Raw genomic sequence first — 19,362 nt, 5'->3', positions numbered from 1 at the left:
CTGTGTAGACCGGCATAAACATGTAGAAAGCAATATTTCAATCTGCTCTGTCTGCTCAGTACACTCTTGTCCTCCGCGCAAACACAGCTCTACTCTGCAAATAGCAATTTTTTACAAAACAAGCTAAAACAAAATCTGTCGGTTTGTAGTCTGTTTATCTTAGTTTGCAGGGAATCTTGAAATTTGGACAAATTCTTATAAACTTAAGCTGGGCTTTTCCACAACTTTTCGCTTCCGGCTCTTTGACAGTAATATTTTTGTCAGCCCATTTTCCACCAATCAGGACGCTGCATACTAAAACCATGTTTCCATAATCACAATAATAATAATATACAATAATAATAATTACAAGGTCCTGATTATGAGAAATACATGTTATCAAATGTTGCTATGGAATAAAATTACAGATTCCTTGGATATTACATTTTGATGTGATGTCATAATTAAACTTAATGTTGACATGGCACACTAATAAACAAGAAATTTTTAAAAGGGCACTTCATATCAAAAAGGTTGACCAACCCCTGTTTTAAAGCATCAATCTGATGCATTTTGAGCCAACCAACAGTGTAATATTTCAATATGCACTCATTAAAGTTAATTTGACTAGCAAAACAATAATAAAAGTCATAATTTTTAAAGACTAAACGTTTTGGTAGGGCTGTGCAATTAATTGAATTTTGGTTTCAATTTCGGCTCGAAACGATCACCAAAATAGTATAATCGAGAAAAAGCGATTATTTTGCCATGTTCTGTTTTGCAAGAACACTCTTATTTTGTCTTGTGTTCTGAATGACACGCGTATGCGCACATCCGCACGTGCCCCTCCGCCCCTCCCGAAGCCAGTCAGGGAGGCAAGTCGTGGTCATATCATCCGCTGGAATTTAAAACCTCAGCGCGAGTAAAGATGGCAGCAGCGTTTGGTGAGCAAAAAAAAGGCAAAACCAACTCAGTTGTCTGGGAACAGCTAACGTTAGCGAACCCTGCGGTACCTCTGCCTTTGCCCCCCCGCTGTAGTATACTGTCTATAGACGTTGTATTCCCCCGACACGCTGTATTCACTTACTGTTTAAAACTTTTTCCAGCTTAGTGGGGGTGCATAGGCATACTGCTCAAAACAACATACATAGTAACGTTCCCTCAGCATTTAGTTTTGTTGTTAAACTGTATGTAAATGAGCAGGGACGTTAAATCACCTGTTTCACGTAACGTTACTCTAAGGTACCGTCCAGGGGTGTAGCAAGCTTTTCAAAAGTGAGGGGGATGGATATGATTTGTTTATTAACAATAAAAATGATGGATACAATGACAGAGGGGTACAAAATGTATAAAATTCAAGATATAAAAAGCTTCCCATTTAAATGAGTGATACTAGAAAAGTATAAAAACACACGAAAAATAAGTTCGCGTTTAAAGTCTGTAGAGAGAACGGTGTCGTACTGTTTGTTAACATGGGCAAACGGAGCATAATCTAATTGCGTATGTGCTAATTTGCATAAATAGCACAACAGATCTAAACATTGGGTATAGCCAGGTGAAAATGTCTTGTTGACATATAACAGAAAAAGACTAAATATTAAGGTCTGAATGGAACCCATTTAGGCTACCCATGAGCATTAACACATAGAGGCAGGAAGAAGTACTTTAAACCAGCATTTATTAATTAGCCTATTATTGCAGAGATGGGGTTTGGGGCTGGGTCCAACTGTTTCTGGGGGTTCACTTTTTTATTTTACCTAGCTTTTGTCTTCTGTATTCTCCTTACCCTTGTTCTTCCCTCAGACTCATCCCCCAGAAACAATCCAACTGACTCAGCCCCAAACCCCATCTGTGCAATAATAATAATACTGGTTTAATACACTCAATAATCAATACTGGTTTAAAGCACTTCTTCCTGCCTCTATGTATTAATGCTCATGGGTAGCCTAAATGGGTTCCATTCAGATTTTTACATTAAGTATTTTACTGTTGTATGTCAACAAGACATTTTCACCTGGCTATACCCAATGTTTAGATCTGTTGTACTATTTATGCAAATTACCACATATGTAATTATATTATGATCCGTTTATACATTATATTGTATTATACATAGGCAGTATATAAGGAAGTACACACAGTTGCCATGAAAAACAGAGCGTTATAATATAATCGCTATACACAGCCTACGACGTAGCTACGGCGGCAGTTCGACGCAAGGCGTTTGTGCAAAACTGCGGAAAAACTGCAGAAAAAGTGTGGGTGTTGAACCCTCTCACCGGGAAAAGCGTGAGTGTTAAAACACCCACATCCCCCACGGGTGCGACGCCCCTGGTACCGTCTATGTGATGGATTTTTCCTAAGGTTAGCTAGAAAATAAGCCCACTGACGGCGACATTATTGTTGATATTTTGGCACAATGTTTCGTAATGACAGTAGTACTGGTCATAGTGAGTGTACATGTGATGTGAGATGCAGATTGTGTTATGTCTGTGGAACTGTTCATTAGGTGTAATATGTGTGATATCTGTAAAGCTGAACCAACTCACATTTATTCTGATCCAAAGACTCTTTCTGTGAGATAAAGGACACTAACAGATTATACCCTGGACACTATCCATTATATCCAAATGTTAATGAGTAATCGTGTTAAATAATCGTGATTTCAATTTTGACCAAAATAATCGTGATTATTATTTTTTCCATAATCGAGCAGCCCTACGTTTTGGATACATTTTTACTTCTTCCAACCATATGTTAAATAAAGAGTCAATGTGGATTTACATATTGCAATAATATCATAATCCTACAATGAATCATTGTGAAAACTAAAATGTACTACTTTGGCCAGGTCATCATCAAAAGCGAATTAGTACAATCATGATTTTGTCCATGTTGATATTAGCTGCTTTATTTACTTTTATTAAAAACGTGGCATTGTTTAGCTTTCATATAGCTAGACATCTAAACTCTGGGACAAGGCCGTTATGTTCAAATACCTGCCATGCTGATTCCAAACAGACAGCTTTGTCAAGGCAGTTTGGGCTTCAGATAGCTTTTACAAATCATGTTCCGCTATGAACGTACACACACGTATTGTTTGTATCACGGTCAAGGCGCAGTCGCAATCTTAACGGTAGCGGTCGTAGCCGGTAACATACTCGTATGACAGAGTGCACGGACCAAAGCTTTGTGACTAGCATATAATGACTAGCAAGCCCTGTCTTACCGCTGCTGCCGTCCAAAACATGCGCTGCAGAAGCAAGCACCCGGCTCCCTCAGTTTGAGACACCAAGTGCTAAACAGCTTCCTGTCTCCACCCTTTTCTTCTTGTCCTCGATTCATGCCCAGCGCCATTTGTTTTAACTCTTTCTCAACTAAAGCTGCCTGTATCTACCTCTATGGTATCTACATGCTCCAAGTTTGATAAACTTTGCCTCCATTTCTTTTTAGCCGCGTTAACATTTCGGCAAAGACCCACTTTGCATCTGATTGGCTAAAACTCGTTTCATTGGTTGGTGGAAGTTCGATGATTGGTTAAATCCATAGACAGTATGGTTAAATCCAGCGCATCAAAACAAATCCCCCAAAACAGTCATACGCCAGAAATTGGGCACCAGGCCCGAGTACTTACACCCCCGCCCTTTAAACATTTTCTCATCGATTCACATAGGTCACCTATTTTGGTTTCAAAACGGCAAATTTCGCCGAAAGGTGAGTGATTTTCATGTCTGTATGTACTTCTTTACAAATGAAATAAATGTCAGACTGACTGACTTGTGATGTGCAATCTTTTTAGAAAACAATTAGTTTTTAGAAATGTCTCATGATATACAGTATGGTTATATATCTCTGGTGTAAGTGTATAATTCAACTTTAATTTTTGTTAAAGAAGGAAAAACTACTCAAGGGACAAGGACTGCACATTAGCAGAGGCTAGACGCCCTAAAAAAAACCTTGCATCTCTTACATTTGGTTGTGATAATGTCATAGGTAATGTCCCTCATAAATAAAGAATAAATATATTTTTTTTTAAATAAATACTATCGAATCACAATACTTACGCAATAAATGAAAATCTCACTGCAAATCGAATCGGCACCCATGTATCGTGAAAGAATCGAATCGGGACAAAAGCATATCGTCCCAGTCCTATGAGGTACCCCACAAGGTTTATCGTTTAGGGCAACAACAAAAAGACATCAAACTAATTTTGAGATTGAAGTTCTAGACTTGTATAAAGATGTGTATATTAGCTTGTTGGTTTACTAGAGAGTTGTCATAGTATTTTGTGGCTTTTGTAGCACTTTCACCAATTTAAAACTGGCAACACACAGTAAACTCCTTATCTCCCATATGGCAGCGCACTACCCAGATTAATTCCTTAACTTTCAATGTAGCGCTACACTGTCTTACAACTTCTTGCATTAGTGCTTCTGAAGAAAAGGAAGAAGGGTATTATGAGGTAACTGAAACCTAATACACCCCTGAACGGTTAATGATTCCCCTCATTAGGCCAATCATTTGTGAGTTTGACTTCTTTTCAACATGACAGATTACAGATGAGGCGAGGGGTTGGCTCGCGTGTCTGGCGGAGCACTGCTTGACCAGATTGGGAAATCTATATGAGCAGATAAGAGCTTGCTGGGTTCATTAGCTTGGTGGAGCAGAGGAAAACTAGCTTCAAGCATGTACTGTAGAGGGGGAGTAAGTGTGAGTACCATGGGTTTATTAGTGTATAAGGGTGTGGGTATTTCCTGTAGGCAATATGTGATTATTTCTTTAACTTTAACACTTAAACCAAGACTGGCTGGGTGAGCTGAACTTATACACTTTGTATGTTAGAACTAGACAGACAACATCAGACAGTTTTCTCTTCTGATTTTCCTGTAAGGCCTCCAGCACGCATGGCGTTTCGGTTGTCCCTTCTCTCTCCCCTTTCATTTCTTCAGCTGTCCGTCAATAAAAAGGCCAAAAAATGCCCAAAAAATTATCTTTAAAAAAATGTCATTTATTAAATCTAGTCGTGTCAAAATGACATATAAACATCTTTTCCTATTCTATTTTGCCTGGAAACGCTTCCAACACGCTTGCGTGTCACGTGACAAATAGGCGTCTGTCCTATTTCTAGCAGGCACGCGTTTTCGGCGCTTGAGACGTGAGTGTCACGCAGGCAGTGTGTAAGCTCTAACCTGTAAACATGGGAGCCGAAATAAAAACGGACACGCCACGCAGCCAGTGTGCTGGAGGCCTAATATGGCTTCATCTCAAGTCTCAAAAGCCTGTCCACTTTAAAGCTTAATTACGGAAATGACATATACAATTAAATATACATATTAGCATGGAATCAAATGACTGCATCATGTAAAAGAGTTGCTAATAGTACCAAACTGCAGCTTTTTACCTCACTGTTCTGGTTCTCTGGCCCACACAGATACTGAATGGTTGAGTTCCACAGATCTCACCACATATACTTACAGTAAAACTGTAGACAGCCATTCTCAGCAAACCATTTCAGACAAGGTAAGTGCATGCCACTTGCCCAGCATTACCTGACAAAAAGCTGAAGTAAACAAGCAACTGGTTTGGAAAGTTGAGCATCTAGCAAACTAACGACCCAAATTTCTTTCTCATGAGTTGGTGGACCATCAGAGCTAATGCGCGAGTCAATATTAGACCAATATTGCACAACTCCAATTGGATGCTTATGTCGATCTGTGTCTGCATGCTGGGTGTGTAAATAGGCAAACGTATGCAGCCATGTTCATTATCAAGCCGATGCTATCAGCATCTGTGAGTTTGTTTTAAAGCCCTATAGTGGCCAAAATTGCTAAATGCAGCTTTAACAATCAAAACAAAATAAGATAGGATTAAATAAAATACCTGTAGTTTGTCTTCACCGTTCCGAGCCAGGCTGCGACAAGCTGCATCTAGTTCCTCCCCTATGGAGGTAAGGACTGCCTCTTGCTCTGCCTCCGTCCGCAACACCTTCTCCTCCAGCTTAACAATCTCTGACTCGGTAGGGCGTCTCCGCTCAACCAGCCTGACCTGTGGAGGATGGGAAAGAGCTGAGTCGGGGATTGAGGACTCAAATTAGCTATCACTGTCTGGTGTTTTGATACCATTTTTTCCTTCCGGATACCGATTCACTTGCGTATCGGCCGAAAGAGAGTACTAATCTGATATGCGGAAATTATGTTTGTGAAACATGAACAAATACAGACAGAGTAAATGCCATACAACTTTCTTTTATTGTCTAGTTTGACCGTCAGTCATAATGAAAAAAAAGAACATCAATAAACTACTTAAAAGTGCACTATGAGTTACTGTGAAAAAGACCCGTGTGTTGTTTCCCGAGACCGGGCTTTTTCCACAGTGTATTCGCATACTCGCCGATACAGCAGATTTTCTGTAAATGAGTAAATATATCCAGGTTTGTTTATTGAAGTTGTTAGTTTACTCAGTAATACACACGCAGAAAGAAGGACCTAGTTTGGGCAGCAGAGAGCCATTCAGTTTCCCCTCACACAAACTGAACTACTTAAGTTTCCTTCTCTGGCCTGCACTCTCAATAGTTTCACACATTTGATCGATATGTACAGGAACCAACTGATCATTGCTGCCCGGGGACTGTGGATCATTAGCTTGTCTCTGGGATAATAAACCACCCATGTTACATTAATAAGAGCTCCCTTTTTCCTCCATTCACCCGATTCAATCAATACATGGATCCCCAAAGAGCCCCATACAACTTATCAGGGGCCTGTCAGAGAAGTGAATAGGTGTTCAATACAGCAACTGCTGTTGTAAAACACCGGAGGACGTATTGATAAAGACCCTGTAAAAAAATAGTGCTGATTTGGCACCGCTTAACCTTTCAAACTGTTCTTAGGTTTGTATGACCATGTGACCTTACCAGATATCCTAGATCTTAATGCCAGGAAGGAAGGAAGGAAGGAAAGCTATGTCCTTGTAGTTTTGTATATCCCGGTTTTGCTTCCTGTTGCAGTCATATCTGACCTAGCAAAGGAGTTATTGTTCTGATTATTTGTATGACTGCTGCATGAATATCCAGTCTTCTAGACTAGAGATACACTGGCCCAATCCCAAAGTGAGCCCTGAGGACTAAGACTCACAGACTTAATTGATCTCAGGTGCTAAGTGAGTGTGTGAGGCCACATGGGCTCAGATAGGTATAAATGGGATTGGAACAGCACTTCACGAGATCACGTTACCTTGGCGACGTTTAATAACAAAGACGTTGCTGACACTTGCCGGTTTGGGAATTTTCATTTTAAGTTTGTTGTTTTCCACACGGCCAAGGCTGCCTGATTCAAAATATTTTTCCAACTCTTGTTTTACAAGCTGGACAACAGGTTGGTCTGTGTTCCGTGGTCATGTGTCGTGCTGTTGTTTACTTTTGTAATTTCCCTATGGTCTCCACGGTAAACGTCACAACGCTTTGAACAGTGGGTAATTTCCTTTGGTGAAGTCTGCATCGATGCAAACTCACGGAAAGAGCTCGGTAAGTGTGTACTCAAACCCTCACGCCCTTTGAAATTCGACATCGGGACGACCCTAAGCCCTTACGAATTTCGCGAGAATGCGCACCAATGTCCGTGAGTCTGTAAGTCCGGACTTTGGGATTGGGCCATTATCTGGTTGTCTTTTCATAGTCAAATGTCTTGATTTTTTTCTCCTCGTGTATAGTATCAAATAAGGTGTCAAAGTTGCAATGTAAAGCCTGCAGTAGGGCTGCACAATATATCGTTTTTGGTGCAGTGAACACATTACCAAAAGGTTGGGACATATAGCGAAAGACACGGAAAATATCAGTAGAAAACGGCACTTTAAAATGCAACTCTCGTTCTTTTTTTAGTGGTGCCTTTTATATTCAATTCAATGTTCAGTTTGTCAAATAAAACAATGTTGGAAATTAGTTCCTTTCATTTGTTTTAAATTCTTTGTCGTATTTTTGCAGAATACTGAAAGGAGCAGAAATGCAGAACTGAGTACAGTTTAATATGTTTGTTTATCACAAGTAATATCGTTATCGCGATATTCAACAACGTTATCGCACATGGCATATTTTCCTCGTACCGTGCAGCCCTAGCCTGCACATTCAGTGAAGAGCATGCTTCTATTAAAACTAGAACTATAGTGGCTGCTGTCTTTCCTTTCTATGTCCTTGGACTTCATCTGTCACGATTAATTAGATTTAGCACAAATATTGGAAAAACTTCTGCTGAGGATAGATGTACTTCACCGATGAGATAACCCATGCTCCACGTTTATTGGAAGTTTCACGTCATTCGATATGAGTCACTAGGCTTGAAAAACTTGTCAAAGGAGGCAGGGCTTACTTTGTCATCCAGTTCCTGTTTGAGTAGCTGGTACTTTCTGTGGAGAAGTGCGTGTGCCTCGTCTTTTGTGCTCAGCTGTGCTGCCAGCTTATCACACTCATCCTTCATCCTGTCCAACTTGATGCGCAGCGCCCCACACAGCTCCCTGTCTGACGCTGCATCCGCCTAGCAGAGAATGGGTGTTTAACACAGACATGATACACAGGCAATAATTTGAGATATGAAGGACTGATGGTTTATCGGCTGCAAATATCAACTTAAAAGCAATTTGCAGTTTGTATTTCAGTTTGTTTGTGATTTCCAAGCTCTAAAATAAACTGGGAGAGTAGAATACATTTTCAAAGTTGCCATTTCATTGACATAAATGCGGCTTTGTGGATCATATATAGAGCATGCCAAATTTGCCAGTGGCCCTTAACAATTATTAAAAGATCTAAAGTCTGGCAGGTACAGGGTAAACTCACAATAAGGTATGACATGGCATTCTGTGTAGGCCTGTCGCGATAGTCAATAAATCGAGTTATCGCATGATAAAAAAAAATTAGCTCGATAATTTTTCCGGCCGCGATAATTTCCATTTGCATGCTTGTTTATTTTCCTCGTCTCTCCCTCTCTCCCTCGCTCTCCCTCGCTACCAAAGAGACTGGAGGACCACTCTCGGTTCCTTAGCGTAACGAGGAGTGAACCCTCTTGTCAGTCGCATGGTCTTTGTGTGGGCGGTAGGCTACTCCAGGCAGAGAGAGCGAGAGAGTTGGAGCAGGGTTTCTGCAAGGCGCCGTCAAAAAAAAAAAAAGTATATGAGCGATATCCACCGTGTTACTCGGCGTCCCGTTTTCTCCCTTTCATTCCAAACCACACAGCTGACAACCTGCCGGTGGAGGCGGTGGAGACGGGCTCGGACATACACGCCGCTGTGGACTTGTCAGTCTCGCAAGCGGTTTCAGGAAAGTGGCTGCATGTGTCCGACAATGCACAGAGCATTAACGGTACAAGCCTACAGCTGTCCGCGGACACGGAGTGTGGAAAGTATGTCAGAGTTGGTGTGTGTGTGTGTGTGTGTGTGGGGGTGTGTGTGTGTGGGGGTGTGTGTGTGTGTGTGTGTGTGTCGGCCCGCCCCCACGAAGCTCCGACCTGCAGAGGATGTAGTACAGAGTCTCTAGTCTGAGAACTTACGTGTCACAAACGGCAATTCCACAACTGTACATCAGCGTGAAAGACGACATACCAAAAGGAGATCAAAGACATATTGTGGATATTTAAAATGTCTTCCAGTTCCAGTGTTAAATATTCTTTAGAAATAAAAGTGTATTGATCTTTGAAAAGGTGTACCTGTATTATTATTATTATTATGACATTATCATTATATTAGATGCAAATGGTCTCTCGATGACAATATTATCGTTTATCGCAATAATTTCTGGGACAATTTATCGTCCAGCAAAATTTGTTATCGTGACAGGCCTAATTCTGTGCCGCACAAACACACACCATCATGTAATGGGTCGAGAGAAATGATTAATGCCATTGCCAAGACTCTTAAATCATGGTTTAAGTCCTTAATTCATGTCTCAGTCCAGCTGAAGGTTGCCAAGGCAAATCCTGCCTCAGACACAAGCTTCCTATCTACAATGATCACATTATCACACACAGCTGAAGATATAGTGAAGTGGAACGAACAACAATGACTGAGGACTGGGAGTGACGGGAGTGACACAAACAAAGAAAAAAAAAAAAAAAACTGCCAGAAGTAAAAAAAAAAAAAAAAAAAAAAAAAAAAAAGAGAGGACAAACAGATGGAAAATGCTAAATTAGAACTGGAGGGAGGCAGTAAGAGAGGGATTAAGACAGAGAGAGACAGCGAGAGAGAAGATAGAGTGGAGGAGAAATCAAGACTGAGAGGACAAGGACAAGAAAATAAGAATATTTTAAGCTTTTTTCTGACAGTTGACTGTATCTAAATCGTAATACAGGCCTCTGGCTGTGCTATTTGAATACTGGGTGGGCTTCTTAGGGACATCTGCAGCACCCGTAGGCTAGTAGTTTAAAACATTCTCGCAAACGCCCTTGTCCTCACCACACTCGGAAATGACACCATTACAATGAGCTATGTCAGATATTAATGCCATTCAGCACCGCTAATGGGCTAAACTCAACCATATCAGGGAGGACCATGCCCCTTAAGAAACAATGTACCCATGAGGGCTCATCATTGGAGATATCGAAAGGGAGGGAGGCGGTTAGGGCACTGGGGGAAGGAAGTCAAGTGGAGTCGCCTATCTCTGGCACTGCCTTGATGAGACTTCTGAGGTCTGATATCGGAGTTCTTAAATATTCACGCTTGGAGCTTTGGAATGGCCGTGAGGATCCACGGGGCACCGCACACCATTAAGAGCTCAGCTATCCTCGATTCATCCGTACTCCGAGGACAGAGCCGCGGCCAATGGAAAAAATGACTTTAAATGAGGATTTTGTTTGTGTCTCACTGAGTCGGAAATAGGCCAGATGTTTAGTGGCTGAGGCACGTTACCCTGCGTTGAATGTGAAGTGTGTGCCAATGATACTCTAAATGTCAATTAGTGTGTGGCACTCTGTGATCCATGCCTAGGTGCAAAGAAAAAAAAAACATCTCTTTGGTTGGCTTATGACCCTGACATCTCAGAGATTTCTTAGATTTTGTCACATCGGATACATAATTCGGAGCTCAGCACTGCATTTTGGAGGGGCCTTTAGGTACGTTTAAAGTATTAGATCAACATTTTTGGAAATACACTTTCTTTCAACTAAACCTTCTCCAACGCCTGTATGATAACTATGTCGCTAAAACCAGCAGCCGGTTAGCTTAGCATAAAGGGGGATAAACAGCTAGCCTGGCTCCGTCCAAAGGTAACAACATTCCAGTGTTTGAACTACAGTGAGGCTTGTTTTGGGGGCAGTGTTGTGCAAACACATTTGAAATTACTGATGACAAGACACTGATTTTAATTAGATTTCATGTTTTTCTTATATCATTCATTGCAGCTGTTTCCAGTCTAAATGCTAAGCTAGGCTAAGCAGCTGCTGGCTCAAGCTACACATACACTAACTGTACAGACATGAGATTGGGAACATCTAATTCTCGGCAAAAAAAGTGAGTTTTATAGTTCCCAAAAATGTCACTCTTTCATTAAAGAGCACATATTATGTTTTTTTGTCTTTTCTGACCTATAAATGTTGTTATGTTTTATAGCCATGTTAAACGATACCAGTGTGCCAAATAATGAGGTAAATGCATTTTGACGTGAGACCTGCAGGCAGCTTGGGTTAGCTCTGCCGAGTTCTGAACACTCAGATCTCATTGGGTCTCAGAATTTCCAGGATTTGTCTACGTCAATGGACTCAATCGAGATGAGCCCGGTCTGCACAGAATCGATCACCGGCGATCGCCGCCCACTGCATGCCGGTTAGATTTGTGTTCGACTTGATCCCGACTTGCTCTGACGTCATGCACGTGGGCAACGATAACCTCACGAGATCAAGGCAGCCGCAGGTTTGAGATGCAGTTGCTCTCCACCGACTGCAAGACCCAGGGCATGATGGTAAACGCCTGGCTCCCTCAGCTTCACCTAAACCAAGCTTTCAGAGGAGCTGCAGATGACGGTGAGAGTTTCCTGATGATCTACATAGTTTATTGTGCGGTGAATCATGTCAGGCTGCTCTAAAAGGTGTCCTGAATCAAAAACTAAGACCAGAAAAGTAGTATAATAGCTGCTCTTTAACTGTACTTTTCCTTTATGGAAAAATATATACTTTGAGCTTATCAATAAAAAAAAAAAAAAAAAAAAAAAAAAAAGGGCTTACCTTGACCTCCGTCAGGTGTGCCTGAATGTCATCCCGCTCCTGACGGCAGAGCTTGAGCATGTCGTGCACTTCCCGGTACTTCTTTGTCCCGCTGCCCTCCATCATGGCCTTTGTGTTGTCCAGTTCTTTCTGATGCACCTCCCTCTGGAGCTGCAGCTGCTGCCCCAGTGCAGCCCGCTCCTCCCGCGCCGCCGTTAGCTTAGCCTGGAGCTCCACGCAGCTCTTCTGGAGCTCCTTCTTGGAGCTCTGCTCCTCAGCCAACTGCTGGACTAGCTGAGCATGGGCGGAGGTCATCTGCTTTAGGGCGGCTTGGAGCTCGGCCTGTGTGTCCTGGTCTCTCTGACAGCGGCGGGCTTGGGTGTCCGCTCGCTCTTCCAGCCTGTGGTTCTCTTCCTTGAGTCTCGCCTGGACATTGGCCAGACGCTGAGTCTCCTCCTCCAGGGCAGCGGAGGCCTCCCTCACCTAGGGGTGAGGATCTGTTAGAATCTGATCAAAGCTCATTCAATGACTCTCAAGCTGAAGTTTAATTTCATTTTTACTTTTAACAACACCTCAAAGTGAACAAATTGACAAATTGGTCTGCCAACAGAATTAGGCTAAATCAACATGTCTGTGGTCAGACTAGGAATTGTACAAGAATGCTAATGTGCAGCAGTTAGATGTTTCTTACTTTTTGCATGAGTCCGTACACCCAACGTTCCCAGCTTAATTGCTTTCTTGCATAAGAAGCAGTAGGCTTCAAATACGCTGTTAGCAACTGCCTTTAACCAGGCCCTAAATTCAGTAGTTTCAAGCCAAGTATCACTGAACTTTCACTTCCCCAGAGCTGAAGAATAAAATTAGTATCAAGTCTGTGGTACAATCCGAAAAAAAGACTTGCTCCAATAACACAAAAGCTGATTAACTGCAATTTACTGTAAGTTGCATGTTGGTCTCACTTGTAGTTGTAATACAGCGAATTATATATTGGACTAGCGAAAGAAAGAACTACAAGCCCACAGAATAAAAAAAAAAAAAAAAAAAAAAACTTTCTAAAGTGCTGCGGAAGCATTTCACAGAGCATTAGAGGTAGCGTTACATTAACGTAGGAAAACTAAGACCTGTTTAAAATGATTTAAGACCTAGAACACATACTTAAGCACAATAATTCAGTCAATTTAAGGCTTTTTAAAGGCCTACATTTTTAGACTTTTTTTTTTTTTTTTTTTATTAAGAAGACTTTTTAAGACCCTGCGGAAACCCTGCAACCATTCTGGAAAAAAAGAAATATACGTCTACCTTGGCACAACTTCAATGCTTACTAATGACTAAAGGTGTCATCTTTACGTGACACCCAAACAGCATACTTCATGGTAATTGACCCTTTGTTAAGCCCCGCCCACCTTAGTTACTGTTGCTACGCCTGACAAGCTTTCGCTCTAGGCACGTCTATTACAGTATGTATGCACCGGTGTCAGACATTCCCAAGGAGATAATTAGTCATTTTTGGCGAACAGGTGAAATATCAGAGAGCGAGACATAGGGGACTGCAGTATGCATTCGAGGGACATATCCACGACATAATATGCAATCAATTACAGAATAATTTCATCAAAATTGAAGCTAAAGCCTACAGTATAGGTCCCGGCGCAAGCAGCAGCCGCCTCATACGCTGACCATTCAAATGGGAAACGCACAAATTGAGGAACAGCTATGTTCATGCACAGCAGGGTAAATGCAATTTGAAAATAATCTAATAAGTATAAATCAAAACAGCTTATCCATAAGTCTTGTGGAATAAACACAAGACTTTGACATTGTGATACTGTTCGATTCACCCTCAATGCTGACTGCTGTCATTTGTTGAAAAGGCAAGTTAAGTTAAAGTCTCAAATCAATAAACTAGACCTAGAGATAGCCTGATGGATTCAAACTTTTTTTTTGTGTCCCTACTGTGATTTGAAAGATATTGCAGATTTCTGGACGTTCAACCCCATACCTCCCGGATCTCCTGCTCCAGTGACAACTGGCGCTGGCGGGTCTCGGACAGCTCCACGTCCTTGCGGTGGAGCTCTTCTTCGCGCTGGGCCAGACGGCCCAGGATCTCAGCGAGCTCCCTGCGGGCCGCCTCAGTCTGCTGGCTCAGCGCCTTCAGCTGGGCCTGAGAGCTCTGCTTTTCCCTTGCTGCCTGGAGGGAGAAAGAGAGAGACCGAGAGTGGGGAGGGGAGAGGGGAAGGGAAATGAAGAATGACAAATGAAGAGGAGGAGGAAGGTGGTGTACAAAAAAGGAGCTCTAACAATAATGATGAGGGCAAGAGAAAGAGTGACAGAGAGACAGAGGCAGAGAAACATATGCAGTACCAGCTCTCGCGCCGATAGGAAAATGCTAGCACTCAGCTCCCTGATAAGGGACAATGGTCAGGTCTGTTGAAGGCAGATTGCTTCTAATACTCTGGCTTTGACTGGAATTTGCAAAGACTTTGCTGTAGCTCAGAACCTAATCATTTAATTGAGCACTTGATTTTCTCCCCTAATTCATTAATGGTGCAGAAATGATTATGTAATTAATTTGCGTCCCGTCGAGCATGCCAGGTTGGGGTGGGGTGGGGGGGGAGGAGGAGTCAGTCAGTCCTGTCCTGTCAGTCTGGGAGGTGACTTTCAAGCTAATAATAATTGTCAGATGTTAATTATTCAACTAAGCACAACCGCTGTAGCATACCTTGCAAAGGTACTCGTACTACTTGACTTTGTATTTGCTTATATTATAATTACGTTAATTTAAAATACTTCATTCAAGAGTTTTAATCCAACTTTGATACAAACCCCTCTATGCTGTACAGATAAAACAAAGTAGGAATTAAAATGAACAGAGAAAGGCATGCATACCGTATCTATCCCAACCATTTCGCTTTGTTTGGGTTGAATAGTAACATTAATAAAAAGCTACAGAACATGTCTCATTTTCTATTACTTGTATTGGTGTGTTCCAATAGGTATTCAATAGTTCTAAATAGCATTTTCCTTTCATTCATTCATTCCTTTAAAACTGAGACCAGTTTCCTACTCTTCATCATAAGAGGACTGCATGTGACATACAACATGGATTGCAACTGACGTGTATTTTATATCTCCTCTTGCCAATTGCTATACCTAAAATGTACAGGAGGTGCTGCTTTTGCTAATTTCCGAGTCTATTTTTACTATGAAAAGACCTAGACGAATTAGACCAAAAGAAAAGTCATAAATATTCTAAAATCAGTATTTCCCCTGTAATAGTAGGTTGTTGACTTATTTTCTCGAAAACGTTGAGATCTAAACTTGAATGTCCTCCATACTGTAATGTAACAAGGCAGGGAGAACCATCTCCTAATCTTCGTTTATACTTGCGCCTGACACTGTGGTGCCACCCTCAGCAGGTGTGCCAGCCATAGACAGTATATAATGGACCAATAGACCCCGTTGCTCTGGACGGAGACCAGTGAAGGCTATTAGAAGCACTTTTCCGGTGATGGCCAGCTTTACTGCGCAGCCTCCAACTGAGAGAATGTGACGTGAGCAACGTGTCTGAAAGTTGTAAGTCTTCTGGTAGCTGTGCCGAGAGAAATCTCAATCATTCCCAATCTTACAGATACGGAGACTGTAGGTGTATGTAAGGAGATAACATGGGCACAGGCTAATTAGTGATCACTAACATGCTAGTTAACATTAGTAATTAAACCTAAACATCTCATGTAAGTCGAAACTGCCTGCGAGCTTCTCCTGTACTATACGGTAATTCCTCTACTATGCGACAGTAAGTCACTTGGTTATGACACAATCGTTAGCTTATTTTTACAAAAACGTCTGCTACGGAGCCATAACGTGAGGTACAAGGTAATGGAGCCTTTTATACATTGTCGTGTTTCTTTGGAACTAAACAACGGACAATTAGAGTCTTTAAACGCTTCAGATGTAAAGTTATTCGCTGTCAAGTGACGTAAAAAAAAAATGGCGGTCAGCGGAATGCTAACAGGAGGTGATGGCCAGTTAGCAACAAAATGGCGCCATGATGGCTCGAGTTCTGAAGCGAAGCTTACCCCCTTGGTGCCAGCTACGAGCATGCGCGAGGACCCGCAACGCATTGTTTGTTGCAGTATTCTCCAAAATGGCAAAGGGCGTAAAAAAAGGTCTGTGAATAAGCAAGACGTAGTAGAGAGTGGAAGTAAGGCTACCTGGCAACAGTAGTAAACACATCCATGGCTACCACTGACTTACCGCCAAACATTGCATTATTAGTAAACGTTACTTTCCTTTATCTCCAGTTACCTTCTACTTTCTTTGTGTTGGCATTTTAAACTCCGGTGGATTTCTGAGGACTATGGTTAACTGCTCCTCAGATCTCTGCAGGGTAAATCCAGACAGCTAGCTAGACTGTGTGTCCAATCTGAGTTTTTTGTTCAAAACAACCTTTGAACGCACACGTGTTCCACCAAAACAAGTTCCTTCCAAGGCTATTTTGCAGCGGCACCGTGGCTCCGCTCGGCGCTTAGCATCGCCCATGAAGATTGTGATTGGTTTTAAGAAATGTCAATAAACCAGAGCATGTTTTTTGTTTTAGCTTTTTTCTAATTTGTCAAAATTCGCTAGAGTAGCGTAGAGCTAGGTTTGTGTAAAGAGCGCGGTGGACAAGAGTGGACTGCCCAGACAAAACGAGCGTAGTGGTATTTTACCCAGTACATGTGGTACCTCTGGTGTGTGTGTGTGTGTGTGTGTGTGTGTGTGTGTGTGTGTGTGTGTGTGTGTGTGTGTGTGTGTGTACACGCACGCACAGCACGGGCATCGCTGTTCAGAATCCCGTCTATCTTCCAAAATGTAACGATTGTATCCAAACGAATTGTGCCTGAAGCTGCAGGCTCCAATTAATCCAATTACAACGACCTCATCCACAGTGTCAAAATCTTTTAGATATTGAGCCATTACATTGAAAATCTTTTAGATAACAGGAGCCTATGACTTACTGTAGTCATCCTAACACACTACCTGAACGCCTTTTTCTAGTCTCCCGTTTCACTCTCCACAACGCGGTCTTCGGGCAAAAAGTCACATCGTGAGATCGATAACTGTTAGCTAGCTAGCCTGTTTATGTTTCTTGTAATGTTAGCCTTAGTTATTCATTTCTTACCTTGATTTAGTTAGCGTTTCAAAGCCATTTCCTGCGGTGACGTTTTTTGGTGGAGCTGTTCGTTTAATAGTCGACTCGGAAGAAAGCGAACGTTTTGACAATAAACTACATCAAAACAACAGTATGTGGAGTTAAACCGGACAGGCCCAATAACCTTTGAATAGTTCTACTTGTTGTTAAATTACAATGTGAGCGGCAGGATCATTTAAAAAGGCAACCTACATTGTGCGTCTGCCCTATTTCTGATAACGTGGCGGAAGAAATGTTGCCATGGCGGGCCGCCACAATAAAATCAACATAGAGGAAACACTGCTATAAATCAGTCTACTACTGGAGACGAGAAAAAAAAAAAGATTTTTGATTACTTCACTTTTTAGAACACACTGTCAAAGTCAAAGCAGGTATGCATGAGCCAGATTCCACTGCTCAGGAAATGCAACAAAGACGCTGGTTGTTGACAATGCTGCCAGCTGGCTAGCTGTTAGCTCAGCTGGCTAGCTGTTAGCTCAGCTGGCTAGCTGTTAGCTCAGCTGGCAGTAGCAGCAGCAGCAGCAGCAGCAGCAGCAGCACTACTACTACTACTACTACTACTACTACTACTATCCGGAACGTTTGAGACAGAGCTGCAGAGTTCAAATATTTGAGCTGCAGTTGCCCACTAGCACCAACTGATACCAAGTCAATAAGCTGCAGTGACATTTACCACAGTCTGGTAAACATTTGCTGGATTCTGTGCAACAACTGAGAGCTTACACTTCACTTTGTTCAAAGACAAGACGAAAAGAATGACCATTGCCAACAGGAACAAAAAAGCAGCTGACTATTAAGCCTTTATATAGCCATTAGATTATGCTATCTTGACTACAGTGGGCACAGCCACAGTGCTACTTAAACTCTTGTTGTGTTTGTTGTACAATGATACTGTAATTACAATGGATATTGAGTTTGTACACTTTTCATACAGGCTGCTCGGAGGCTTTAACATCAAGTACCTCACTCACAATTCTTGTGTGCACCTTGGGACAACCTTTCTTAGCAGGAGAATGGCAATGTTAAGCATCACTAGTAATAGATTTGGGTGAATCAATGAAATTATGCGCAAAACCCTTGACCAATTATCGGCCTGGCTGATTATCGGCGCCGATATCTGGAAATTTGCTGATTATCTGGGTTTTATTTAAAAAGCGCCCTACTTTGGCTCTGCTACAGCTCTTTAAGCAGTCTGCAACACTTGCAAACAAACTGACATGTCAAAACTACTTTTGTTTTTCTATTTAATCAATTTTTTTTTTACTTTGTATTATGTTTAAAGTTTCAGATTTATTAAATAATTGCTCTAAGCATTTAAACAAACTTGTTTGTACAATTTCAAAATGTTAATTTTGACTGAAAGATTTTCATGTTTAATGTAAATGCGTATTGGTTCCAAACAACCAAAATGCTGGTAAAATATGCAAGTGGCTGGTAGATTTGCTTCACTCACTAGCCAAAAAAACAATGGTAATCTATTCAGTGGCTGTTCGAATTTGAATATTCACTACCCATTTGGCTGGTGGAAAAGAAAAAAGTTAATTTTGGACCCAGGTTCTAAATATCGATTATCAGTTTAATTAACTGCTAATATTCGGTATCGGTATTGGCCCTGAACAACCAGTATGGGTCTACCCCTAGTGTTGGCTGTGGTGTCAGAAGTCGTGTAATGAATGCATCTGCCTCAGCCGACCTGCGAGGCCTTGTCGGTATGGGCCTGAGCCTGGGCTCGCTCCTCCTCCAGCTCCCTCTGCAGCCTCCTGCACTTGGCCCTCCACTGGCGCACCGCCTCCTGGGCCCTGGCCTTCAGTTCATCCCTGCTCCGCGCGCTCTCCTGGAGTAACGCCTCCGTCTCTCTCTTCTCCGTCTGCCCCCGGCTCTGAAAGGATGAATGAATTTATAAATAAAGTGTTTATTCATTCTTTAAAATCTGACTGAATCAGTTGGTTTTTTTTTTAAATCATGGGGCGGATCTTAAAGTGTCTAAGGGTGTTTTCACAAATAGTGCTCTTT

General features: G+C 41.8%; 1 protein-coding gene across 1 annotated transcript in view; it reads right to left on the bottom strand.

Moving 5' to 3' along the window:
• cep128 (centrosomal protein 128) overlaps positions 1–19,362 on the bottom strand; it is a 64,659-nt gene that overhangs the window by 30,456 nt on the left and 14,841 nt on the right. Inside the window, exons 13-17 of the mRNA XM_028604609.1 lie at positions 19,043–19,228; positions 14,158–14,346; positions 12,180–12,641; positions 8,343–8,507; positions 5,863–6,027 (exon numbers count right to left, since the gene is read on the bottom strand). Coding sequence (XP_028460410.1) covers positions 5,863–6,027; positions 8,343–8,507; positions 12,180–12,641; positions 14,158–14,346; positions 19,043–19,228 — 1,167 coding nt within the window. The remainder of the gene's footprint in view (positions 1–5,862; positions 6,028–8,342; positions 8,508–12,179; positions 12,642–14,157; positions 14,347–19,042; positions 19,229–19,362) is intronic.

The sequence above is a fragment of the Perca flavescens genome, chromosome 18 (assembly GCF_004354835.1).
Source record: "Perca flavescens isolate YP-PL-M2 chromosome 18, PFLA_1.0, whole genome shotgun sequence".
NCBI classification, from domain to species: Eukaryota; Metazoa; Chordata; class Actinopteri; order Perciformes; family Percidae; genus Perca; species Perca flavescens.
Note: the sequence above shows the minus strand (reverse complement) of the source record. Positions and strands in the feature narration are given on the sequence as shown.